The sequence below is a fragment of the Thermobia domestica genome, chromosome 16 (assembly GCF_964235325.1).
Source record: "Thermobia domestica chromosome 16, izTheDome1.hap1.1, whole genome shotgun sequence".
NCBI lineage: Eukaryota > Metazoa > Arthropoda > Insecta > Zygentoma > Lepismatidae > Thermobia > Thermobia domestica.
The window spans coordinates 159,455,190-159,468,686 of NC_137469.1; the positions used below are offsets into that span (position 1 = coordinate 159,455,190).

Here is a 13,497-nt window from a genome sequence, read left to right on the forward strand (position 1 = left end):
ATGTCCATGACCTGTCAATTTGCCGATTGTTGTATTCGATTATGATGACGTGTTAGCAGTTTCAGACATCCTTGATTAGTAAAAAACATCATAGAGGTGTTGATCAGGAAATCTGAGGAATGTTTTTAGAACGCTTCAACGTCCGTTCTGTCCTCCTCATATCACACAGAGGATTATAGTTTGTATATGCAACAGCAGTGAACATTCTTTCTACTAATACCAAACACGGACGAAACTGTAGTTTACGGCTCTAAGCAGAGCACTCATTGAGTCGTGTTGCTGACGATGCAATTTGGAGACGGATAACTGCAAATAGACTTGGTTTGTGGATATTTCGAACATTTTTTATTGCTGAAGACCATAGATGTCAAATTTATTGTCTAGTAAACCTGTTCTTGGCACTATTAAAACTTCCTATTGTTGATGAATGGTGAGGACCCTCTTGTTTAAGATTTGCATCAATGCAGTCCTGCTTGCAGAAGTAATTTTAAATTGCAGAAGTGGTACGGCTGTGGTGATTCTGGAGATTCTGGATAGCAATTGCTGTAATATAACTCCCTACTGTCCTTTACACCTTCAAATCAATGTATCAGTTGTATTGGTCTTGACGTATCTTTATTCATTGGAGCTTTTCCGTTTCAAAATTACTTGTATGAATATCTTCCGCTAATATCAATGGACAGTATCACACCCAATTACATTCTTTCTGCAATTTACCGAAACGAAAAGGGCATAGAAGTTCCCGAGCCCTATCATGCATAAAATTTGTGAATTATAACCAGATTCCCATGTTATGCATCCATGGACATAGAATACTGTTTATGGCTCCTGTAGCAGAAACGGAAACTATGGAATCGTTTGTTTGTTTGCCCATAATTATTCTCTATTTTTGCAGTTATTATTAACATTTTAAAGTGTTTTTGATCACTGTGCATATATTTAAAGCAAAAAAAAAAAAAAAAAAAGAACCTGTTATATTTGGTTTATAACATTACTTCAAGCAATGCACTGAGTAAGTTTGTTTGAGATTGAGATTAATTTAATACTTTTTGAAGAATAATGCTACCTTTTTTCTCTTTCTGTAGAGAATAACTCCTGTTAATTTTCTAATCGTTAAATTAAAGAAGACTATAAAGAGTAGTCCAATATCTTAAAACTTTTAGATCTCAGTTATTGGGTATTATTTATATGAACAATCTGAGTAATATATTTTGTTTGATAAATAAAATATGTCATGTATTACATTAAACGTTTTGTTCTCATATTTTCAGAAAAAGTGCTCACATATAGAGACTACATTTTCAACTTAGACCGGTTGACTGTGTATGTGTCTAACAAACCAAGACAAGAAGAGCACCAACTCAAGAATGATACAATGTGTAATTATGTGACTCGAATGAACAACGCGTTGTTCCAATCGCGATTAAACTTCGAGTGTTCCTCTAAACTGAGTGGTCGATATGTCTATATTAAAGCAAGCGGAGTGCCAAATCGCTGGAATAGAATCTACACAACTGTTCTGTGTGAAGTGATGGTGTATTAGTGGCATTTGCTCTCTGTCTGTCTCTTTCTCTGTCTGTTTCTCTTCCATTGTTTATTTCAGATATGTTAAATGCAACGTTATAAAGACGTACTTAATTATTGAAGCGGGTGGTGTTTGTTCTATTGTACTTATAAGGCCTAACGTTTAATCTCAAATGCAATAATATCTTGTGATGCTTTGGCGTATGTGACAAGAGACATTAAGTGGACACTGGAAAGGAAAGGTGATTCATATGATGTATGAGGTACTGTACAGTGAGAAAATAGAATAGTGGAAAAATAAATCTCTTGGTAACTGGGTTACCGTCTGAAGTGCACAGTGGTTTACCATGAATTGAGTTTAAGGTTATAATGAAGCCAGTCCCATGGTCATAGTGTCCAGGCCGGGCTTGGACGATTTAACGTTTATGGAAATATTACTTGTACTAAGTAAAAAAAAAAAAAAAAAAAATGGATAAACTAAATAAACTTGATTGTTTGTGAATATTCTGAATCAGAAGTAGCGACATGTTTCTAGCTTCTTCCTTTGTAATGATTATGAACTGAGAAACGAATGAACTCTCTTCAACGTTTTACATGTATTTTTTTAAAATCTGAGAATCACTTACGTTGTTTTTGAAGGTACTTTTGTGTCCTTTATATTAATGACGCAGTCTACGTGTAAAAATTGGTAGGCTGTGTGTTTGACATGTAAACAACTCATAGATAACGTAAACAGACTACATAGTCTATGTAGAAGATAGTAATATATTTAATATGATGATTTCAAATTGTTAACACTCCCAAGTCATCTCATAATACTGCAATAGTTCAAAAGGAAAATCAGTGTTGATAAATGAAATTAGAATTAAGAGGTCGTTCCCAAAAATGAAGTGAAAAAATAAAATCTTTCAATTTAATGTTCCATGATTATATCCTTTAGGCTAACGGAAAAGGCTAACGAAGACGGAAAGAATGAAATAAGAAAAGGTATTTATTTTCTGTAGTGATCTGTCCTTTTGCATACCGTAATGTACAATGAGTGTCAGTCATACTGTTTTATGTTTTTCAGATATCACTATTCGAAGTAACAGTCATAGTAAACTTCGATTAGTTATATCTACAAAACTATTATTGTTAATATTCATAATATTGAATTCTTTGATACATGATTTACAAAAAGTGTTTTGTAACATTTAAAAATGACAATACAAAGAACAAACTACTAAACAATAAAAGTCATACATGCATGTTTTATGCATTATTTTCATTTATATTCTTACAAAATGAAGGTGGATGTGCTACATATAGTTTTCTTGTAGCAGGCTACAACTTTTCTTATTAGTAGCGAATTAGTTGGTATTTCCTTGCATTGTTTCTTCCATAATGATCATAGTGAATGCATTTTAAACGTGTAATTCTGATTATTGTTAATATTTAGTTTTCGTATCTACTCTACCGCTACATTCGATATTACGCGCACTTTTCACTTTATTTCATTCCCTATGCCATAAGAAAGTCACATTACTTATAGTTCACGTTATTTGTATTGTTTACATGGTAACGTATGGGTTAGACTCTATATGGATTACAGAAAACAATATGCTATAGATGTAAAATTATAGTCTCCGGCATATCAATGCTTCACCCAGTGATAAACACAAAGACCCAGGAGGCTGAGATCTACTTTAAAAGTACAGTTTAAGAACTGTAGAAATAAGTTATATGAATTAAGATTTTACAAAGTAAAACTAAATTATTTGCAGGTTAAAATACTCAAATAGAAAAATATATTAAACTTGACTAAAATAATGCATAGGTCCTTACTTTTAATATAATGTAATATTCCGAAAATGATTGAAACACTGTTGTTCAAATGTTTTAGAAAATTTCATCTTATAAAAATATTAGCGGAAATTCATTAAATTCATAGAGTTCTATCTAAAATCAATCACCAGGTTTTTGAGTTGAATAAGTTACGGCTACGGAAATACGTTTTCATGAAGCAATTAATTCAATTACTGTTTTTGCAATCTATGAGAAATTCTCTAATAAATATAAACCGAGAGGAAGAAGAATATTTGTCTGTTTGTCAAGGTTATAGGCTTTAATTTAAACTCAAGAATACTAGTTTCTTTTTCTTAACCTATTAATTGGGGAGTTTCCGAATCAAAAAGTTGCATCTGAATGGGGAATGAATTTGTTAAAAATACGTATTTTGAAATGAAATGAAATTTTTGAGCTTTACGTCCCACATAAAATATGTATTAATTCGTCACTCCCAATACGAATCTTATTATGACGAACATAGTCGTCAGATTGCAAATACAAGCGAAATTCTCATGACAAGTTGAGTCGTCATTGTCAGTTAATAAGTATTTAATTTTTGTACATATTTTAGACTAATATCTTAACTAAAAGACAGGAGTAGAGCAGATAGTGAATACATTTTTTTATTGAATCAACATACACAACGAAAAATTTAGTAGTCGGAATTACAAGATTATGTATCTTGTACAGAAAGATCAGATTTGAACTAAGGAAAATTAACTTCAATTTACTTTCAGTACAGATTTAATTTACTATTTGCGTAAGAAGTTACAGAGAAATGCGATCATACATTTTAAATCATACAAGCTTCCTTACATCCTCTATTTAACTTGCTATTTGCCATTTAATGTTTCAAGTAATTAGAAGGTTTCATTTTGAGGAAATGTAATACAATCTACTGGTATTTTCATTTGCTAAGTTTGGTACTGGTCTAGTCTGTATTCATTTTAATTAGTACTTATTAAAAATTTGAAAATCATTTGGTAGAAGTGAAATTAATTGCTAGTTAATAGAAGTAGTTCCTCCAGTTTTCTGTATTTTGCAGCAAGGTATGGTTTCTTGAATTTATTGTATGACCAAATTTGAATTGTGTTGTCTCTAAAATTTAATCTTTTTTTTTAAATGTATGAATCTCTGAAACTTATTTTTTTTAAAGTCTGCGAACCTTTCCAAAGATTAAAATGTTGCAAGAAAATCTGCAACACAAACAACTAAATGGTTCTAATCCAATTGTAAAACAACTAATTATATCTAAAACATTATTTTCATTATCCTCAAGTCCAATTCGAAACGTTATGGTGAAAATCTTCTAGAAATGTATAAAACACATTTGAAACCATTCCGATACATTGTTTGGTGTCTGTAGATCCCGTTATATGAATGGAAACAAGCTAGTTTGAAGCAACGCGTATGATTGGTGTTCTAAATTTGTCATAAATATTCGATAAATTGTAGCCTATTGAAATGGATTGAATTAATATTAAAGCTATCATCTTAAGGCTAAGTTCACATAATAATAAAAATTATATATAAAATATCAAAATTTGATATGTCACGAAGTCGACAAACTGATCTCTTACCATAAAGTAATCACAATGTCAGTATTACGATGCTGTGGAATATGTCATATATATTTCTTATAATTACGAAGTTATTAAATTTGTACAAATTTTGTGATAAAGCAAAAGGGAAACTCGTAGATCCATAAAAGAAAACTTATTTCTCTAATTAATAACCTTCGTGAAATATTATCATTGACAATTGAAAATAATGTGTGAATGATTATACTAAAATATGTGTTTTTTCGATTATTTTTATTTTGCCAAATTTTAGAAATAATTCAGTAACTGATATTTATGATAAAAATCTTTAATAAAGTTCATTACTTACCATCGAAAGCGATGAAGAGCAATATGCATTGTACGTGTTGTAAATTATTCGGTCAAGTCATTTTATATACTGAATAATTTGAATGGAAACTGTATGGAACATACTTTATGGTGTTTATATCGATTTTATGTGATTTGAGTTCATAAATTATATCGATTTAGTTTTGGACTTTCTTAGCCTTCGAGTTCTAGAAAGAAAATCTACTAACTCCTCTTTTTATGTTAATTTATGTGATTTATAGACGCTTTTTAAAAAATATCTTTGGAGAAAACCATAAGAAAAGAAATGTATTTGTAATTCTTTAAATTTCAATATTGTATTTGCATCATACTTAAAATCACGAACCCAAATGTACATGTACATGATGTAAAGAAATGTATACAAAAATAATATAATCTGTTTCCTGTTATAAATAAGATTTAATTCCGTTGCAATTCAGGATCAAATACGCTTCATATGTCTAAGATTCCACTTTAGGTAATGCTGTTAAACGTAATGTTTAAGTATTCTCAGTATGTAAAATTAACCAATTCAATATCACGTGGGAGAAGGCTAATTATGAGTTTGATTACTCGTTAAATATTTGATATTGCAAGGCCTTTTAATTGTATGAAGTGCTCTGAATGTTGTTCATGAATGCTCAAATTCTGATCATAAATCCTTTTAACAGTATTTTCAGCTAAACTACGTTATTGGGTAATATTATTACAAATTAATCGTGTAATAAGAAAATATTGAGAGATGATTTTACTCACTTAACTTGCATGTAATGTTAGATTAAAATGTTTAAAATGTAAACTTTCCACAAGTAACCTTTATTCTTTTGCGTTCTTGGAAATGAAAGAATGCGTAAGATCATTGACCCTTCCTGAATATTATTATTATCTGTAATTATGTACACCAATGGTTGATCTTGACAATAGAAAGGATGTTTTCCTATCCCTCATAAAATCCATGTTATCATTATATTGATTCCCCAGATTTAGATACAACGTAATAATAATCACATCAATAAAATATATCAAAATATTTTAAATAGTAAAAGCATAGTCAGTATGTCTTTGAAAAACTATATAAACATATATTTGTTATTTTTTTCATAGAAAAGCACACTACCTCTTTGGTAATGTTTCATGCTAATGTACCTTACATCATTTGATTTTAATAGTAATGCTCCATGGGTGAAATATTACTTTGTGTTTTAATTTCAGAAAAGTTTGAACATCATGTTTCAATTGCGATATAGGTACTTATAGGATACATCATCAACAGATATATCAATAAATTGACATGAAACTGCCTGGAGCTGATTTCATTATCAGTATAACACAAGGAATCAAGTCAGAAGTGTAAACGCATCTATGCTTGGACAACTCTTTCTAATTCATCAATTATGAATTGTCATCCGAACAGATTTCCTTCATAGCCCAAATCATTTAAGTATTTCGTACCAGGCCAGAGACCAAGAAAGCACAGTAGGTATAATAGCACATGAGGTGCCTACTGAATGATAGAAGCACTTGTTTCTGAGCTAAATGGTCCAGCGTGGTTACTGAAGAGTTGTTACATACGCGGTGTTGTTAATGGTTACGTCTAGGAACCGATCGTGATAATCTAGTTAAGTTGTGACCATGCAGTTAGTGATAGAGATTAGAGAATGCCTTTCAAACGTTCTTCGTCGAAGCGTAATACTTACTATATTTCCGCTGCAACACTACCGTCACAAGCCTGATGAAATCTATCTGAATAATGCGGCTTCAGGAAACATATACACGAGCTGGGGACAGAAATACAGAAATACATACTACAAAGGCCCTAGACATCGTAATATATTGATACGCGATATGCTGCAGGGTGCTTTTTCTGGATCCCGTGGAAAATTAAATTTTGAGATCATAATATGTCAAATGGTCTTGGTTCAGGATGATCAGCTTCACGTAGACAATGTAAATTGAAGCTATCACAGACGCTTTTCTTCCGGGTTTGCCCTTTCCCCATCAAATTGAGCTCGAGTTTCCACACTTAATTTGCTTGCTCTACTAAAAAATATCTTAATAGTGCAAGTTCTCCACTCAGTACTATCAACTTCAAGGATAGGTGTACAGTGATTACATTTTTTATTTAAAAACGTTTTCCAGTGGTGTATTCTGTTGATTGTTGTGTACTGTGTAGGATTGGATGCTGACAAAGCCTGAGAAAATGTACTTCACCTGCAATAAATTTTACTTGTCTTGCCACTAATGTCAGTAAAGGAAAAGACCAGTAGCTGTAATTTTCCATCAAGTGGAGAGAGCAAAACATTACAATCTAGATCATTATAATACACCCTCGCATACTCATATATGTTTATCTATTCTGAAGGTGGTTGCCATTCAAAACACCGACTTTTATCGAAATGAATTCAGTTACTGGTCACCGATTGATGAGAAGTTTGACTGTAATACCTCTTCCAGTTTAGCGACCACCCATTTGCGTGAACTCATTCATTTAACTAAATGTTTGTTTTGAGTTTTTCCTCTGGATATACTCCTCGAGTGTTGTTAGTCCCTCTACTTGATAATCACTTTAGCAATTTCATTGTAGTCTTCTTTAAGTTACTTTATCTTGTTCCAATCACCTCTGTAATTACACGGGATTTCTTATCAGCTAGTGTTTTTCTATATAGTTTTACCAATGTTCTTCACAACATACAACTACATCAGCAGTAATCGTTGAAGATAAGGAGTCTCAGTAGATCAGTTTTAACCAACGGCAGTGATTGTGATCTTGAACTATAACCTGATCTCATTATACAGACTAATACTCTTGTCTTGACTAAAACTATTTCTTCATAACATCGGCAGCCGATATGAAACTCCGGCTAACACATCCTTTATGAAACAAGCAATAGTTCAAACATCTATGGTATTAGTCTTGAATCACAACTTGTCAATAAATTTGATGCCTGACATCAGCAACTACTCGTGTAAAAATAGCTTCTTTGAAAGTTTTGTAGTTGTAGTTTTTTGCAGTCTTGTAATTCCTTGGCCTGACGAAACTTTTCATCGTTGATTTATGGATTATATATACGAATATAGCAATGTTCCTTTATCTTTTGTCGGAAATTGCTAAACAAATTTAAATTTGCACCGCAATTTCTGATTTTTTAATCGCATTTTTGGCAGTATAGGAAAATATTTTATAATTTACTGTTTTATGTGGATAAGAAATAGCAATCAATAATGATAATAAGAAGTAACGCAACGAAACAAAATAAATGAATAAATAAATAAAATTTTAAAAAACACCAAAACTATAGAATTGTTAACCCACACTGCGTAATCATTCTAATATACTCGTACCTTCCGTAGTATCAACAAACATTAATTTATCATTATGCAGTAATAGCAACCAAAATTAAACATAATCTTTCGCTATTACATCTTTGAGGTTTACGATTCTCACACCAATATTGAATTTTATGCGCCTACAACGTTATATTTTGTAAACGAGTTGAGATGAAGCAACGTCTTGACAGTTTTCCCAATATTCCATCAGGGTTATCCATCCCTTCTTGCAAAGAGCTGGGGTACAAACATTCAAATTTACCATTCTGCACCCAAGCATACCATTCTGTTCCCCAAATGTAGATTTCCCCCAAATTCATACTCTCCAGTTTGATTGTACTATTTTCAGTAGAAAACTATGACGTAACCAGGTAATCTACACCTTAAAACCCGCCTGGCAAATACATTTTGCGAATTTGCGTGATGGCAAATTCGAAAAATGAATACAAATATTTTTTCTGTTTTCTAATATTAAAATAGATACCTTTCACTTGAGAGTACTTTTTAATGCAATAGTAATTATTATAATAATACAGCTAATTGGACGGTCGGTAGTGAAAAAAAAACTGCTTCATTCATTGTCATTCAAAATTCCATTTGAAATAAATACATTTTTTGTTTTTACAATAATATTTCTGTATATAGAAGTACTTGGATATATTCTGGTGACAATAATGTATCGAATCTTTAGGTGTAATATACTTGACTGGAAAGTAGTACTTAGCACTTTAAATTGTTATTTCATTTCATGCCCTTTGTAATAATCATCTGGTATTCAGGTATACATTATCTATAGTTACAAGGTTCAATGTTGGTCTTATGTCATGTTCAAGTTAACATTTTGTGAGTAAAGAATGGATTTATAAATGTTTATAATGACATATCTTTTTATACACTTTAAACAATCGTCTAATTATCCTAGTGTAATAAAGGAGTCAGCAATCTTTAGTGGTTTCGTCCTAAAGTTATAATCTACTCCCATCCTTTCAACGGAACTTCTTTTACTTAAAACTTTTAAAAGTGAATAACGAACAAATAATTAACAATATTGAACATGTAAACAGCAAACAAGCGAAAAATATTTCTAGCAGACTCTAACACAAAAGTACAATATTTAGAGAAACTTCAATATCAGCTTGAGTAAAGTAAGCAATATACCGATAATATAAAATGTAGTATTTGCAAATGTCAAGTCTTAACAAAATTCTACTATAAAATTGAGATAGAGTGATTTTATACATGTAAAAAATAACAAATTAGACTGCCATGATAGGTGCCTCAATGCCTACCTGGATCGTCATGTGTGAGGAGTCACTAGAAAGTTTTGAGAAATAACTCTGAATACACATGCCTTTATTTCAACTATTATAACTTTTCGCAGTGTTCTCCCTGACATTCCACATAATGTATCATCCCCTTAAACCAAACCTGGAAACACTAGTGCCATTGGGTTTTAAGTTATGCATCTAACTGTTCTTTGTAAGCATTGACAGCATTTTCATGAGTGGAAAACCGATACGCACGAGGTTTCTTCTTCAACATGGGAAACAGAAAAATGTCACACGGTACCAGATAGAGGCTGTAGGGGGATGAGATAAAAGTTTTACAGGGTATGATCAACAAAATCAACTGTTTGGTTGGAAAAACGGGGTTGAAGCATTGTCATGGTGTCGAGACTAGGGGAATTCACTTACAAAGGAGGGGATGCTTCTCATGCAACCAAACTTTTATTCTTGCAATGTTTCATTTGGTTTTATCTCAAAACTTTGCTAGTCACCGTCGTATTATAATTAAAGGGACATCAAAAAATTCAAACAGACTTAAACTATAGTATTTACACACACGCTCAAAATAAATAAAACAGTTTATTACTTATTAAAATAAATAGTAAGTGATTAAAAAGTTCAATTTTTGGTATTATTTTATTTAAACTTTTGAAATAAATAAAATACGAACGAAATACAAAAAGATGAACCTTTTAAACTATATATATCTCCGTAAAAATTAAGTAGAATATGCAAAATAGTAAGTAGTTTATTGAGTATACTATATTTTCAAACTATTGCATTGAAAGATGTCGTACACTTATAGATTATATGGCGTGCTGATAAATCTTTTTTTAATATTTGTCACAGATTGCCGACTCTTTATAGTTGATTGAAACAACGAAAAATTGTGTAATAGCATCCGAATTTCCTGTTAACTCCAGTGTTACTAAATATTGAATGTTGTACAAGTACCGTATAATGCATAATAATAATAATAATAAATATATTTTCAAAGGTAAACTGGTGTCGATATCTACTTGTTGTTCAATTACATTAATAAGACCAGTATACAATAAATTCTTATTATTAAAGATAAATTAATTAAAACAATTAATAATCTTTCTAAATGTAGTGATTGTACTTAATAAGATGCAGTTTGAATGAAGAATAGTGCAGTAGTAAAAACTAAAGATCTTCTTCTTGTACAGTACATTGTAAGTTTATGTTATGCTGAGACTGGTCTGTGTATGTAAGAAAGAGGTGAAAGTTGTAAAAGAAATTCGAAAGATTTTTTATGGAAATAAAATACTTTTGTAATGAAGTTGATGGATTAGTTTTCTTTATTCTTTGTGTGTGTGTTTTCTTTGGAAAGATCAAGAGAAAAAATGACAAATGATAGCTTGAATCAGAGGTAAAAGTAGATGTGAAAATGAAGAGGGGGACGCATGACATGACGCCGTCCCTCTTGCCTATCTCCTTCCATTGTATTTTTTTAGGAAGTTGGGGATGCCACAGATATATTTGGAAGTGGGGTAACGACTTCCACCCGCGTTTCCTCTCACTTTTATCCTGGCTTGAATAGAAAAAAAATGCGAACTTCTCCAAATTGTTCCTGCATTTATTACCCCAATTTTATTTATTTATTTATTTATTTATTTATTTTGACTTATTTTACATGTCGAGGTTAAGGCTATATGTAGCCTTATCTACCACCTAAACATGACACAAAATTGAAAAGTCAGAGAATATAGCTAACAATAGCAAAAGAAAAAAGTTAGAAAGTAAAAAAAAACACAAGAAACAGACTGTCACTTGAACACACACACACACAAATATAATATAGTGCTACACGAAAGTACATACATGTTGTAATATGTAATAAGTGTTGAGTTTCATATCTTTATGGGAAGCTTCTCTATTGGCTCTTCTGTCTCTGTGTCCATTCAACCCTGCTTCGATAACAATAAATTATAAACTGCTCTTTTAAAAGATGCTAAAGATTTTGACTCACGTACCGAGGTTGGCAAAGTATTCCAATCACGACGCGTTGAAATTATATATGATTTGGAAGAATAAGTTGATCTATGAATAGGAATTGCAAGTTGGCTATTAAAACGTGATCTTGTGTCCCTCTCATGGAAATCGCTTAAAAAATTAAGATGTTTTAGGAGATAGGAAGGTTCTGTAAAAGTAAGTGTTTTATACAGCAGTACCAACGAGTGCAATTTTCGCCGTTGCTGCATCTTCAGCCATTGCAGCTTTTTAAAGAATGGCGTAACATGATTTGAGAATTTTAAGTTAAAAATAAAACGTATACAAGCATTTTGTACTCGCTGCAAACGCTTTTGTAAATGTATATCAGCGTCAGTTAAGGCGGTGTCACAGTACTCCAAATGTGGTACCACTAGGGTTTGAACAAGAGTTTTTTTCAACTGTGTTGGTAAAAAGTTTTTTAATTTGCTGAGAGAATGAAAAACTGCAAAAGCCTTCTTGCATGATGCGTTAATTTGATCGGACCAAGTTAAATATTTGTTAAGTATGACGCCAAGATTTTTCACAGATGAAGAGAAGGGAATATTTACGCCTTCTAAAGTTATATTGGGAATAAGTGAAGCATCTATTAACGTCGTTGCACATTTGGAAGTAATTAAAATTGACTTTGATTTGACTGGATTTATAATCAAACAATCATTTGCTGACCATTTAGCCAAATTACTCAAGTCTTCGTTCATCTTTGTTATACAAGTATCTATTTGCTTTGGTGAAGAAGATAGATACAATTGAACATCGTCCGCATACATATGATACTTACAGTGTTTTAGAGATTGTACTAAGTCATTAATATAAAGGCAGAAAAGAAGAGGCCCTAAAACAATACCTTGAGGAACCCCACAAGGAAGGTTACGCTGACCAGAAACTAAGTTGGCAACCATCACATACTGTTTTCGGTCGCATAGGTAATTTTGGACCCACTTAGCAGCTGAAGTAGAGAAACTAAATTTTTGTACAAGTTTCTGAAGCAAAATGTCATGGTTTTTTAATGGAGTCTTAGAAGTATACAGTAGTCATTAAACTTACATTTTATCAATACCTTTGGCAGAGATTCTCAGGAGGAAGGTCAGTCATAAGCAAAGAACGTCATGGGAGAAAAGTTAGTTGAAATATGAAATAAATTGAAAACTGTTTGCCATGCAAAAAATGTCACTGATACGTGTTGAAGACATATTTAGACAGGTCTGCGAAGGTTATTGTAGGTTACTAGTATCCTATTTGTAAACGACCAACATCATATTAATCCCAAATTCTACACACTCGAGCTGATAGATGCTGCTACCTGCTATCGCTTGCCTGTGTGATGCTCGTAGATGTTGCTGGTTTGCAGGCTGCTCGCCGATTGAAAACTATTGTGACAATTTAATTGTATCTTAAAACTAGCATTGTTTTAATCCAACTATTTTATAATAGAACAAGACCTGCAACATTAATATTGTGAGTTTTTGCAGTAGTATATTGTGACGATCTGATTACAATTTAAACTATATTATTTCGATTTAATTATGTGGTTCGGATTCCACGATAATCAGTAGGTACCGTTTCATATAGCCTCGCTGCTGAAAGGGACGTTAAACTCAAAATCAACTCAACTCAATTTCAATTTAATT

General features: G+C 31.8%; 1 protein-coding gene across 6 annotated transcripts in view; it reads left to right on the forward strand.

Moving 5' to 3' along the window:
- Positions 1–11,155, forward strand: part of LOC145673486 (lactadherin-like) — a 648,675-nt gene extending 637,520 nt beyond the window's left edge. For all 6 annotated transcript variants that reach the window (XM_081743233.1, XM_081743230.1, XM_081743234.1 and 3 more), the window contains one exon: positions 1,272–11,155. In XM_081743233.1, coding sequence (XP_081599359.1) covers positions 1,272–1,543 — 272 coding nt within the window. In that variant the 3' untranslated portion in view covers positions 1,544–11,155. The remainder of the gene's footprint in view (positions 1–1,271) is intronic.
- The last annotated feature ends 2,342 nt before the right edge of the window (positions 11,156–13,497 follow it).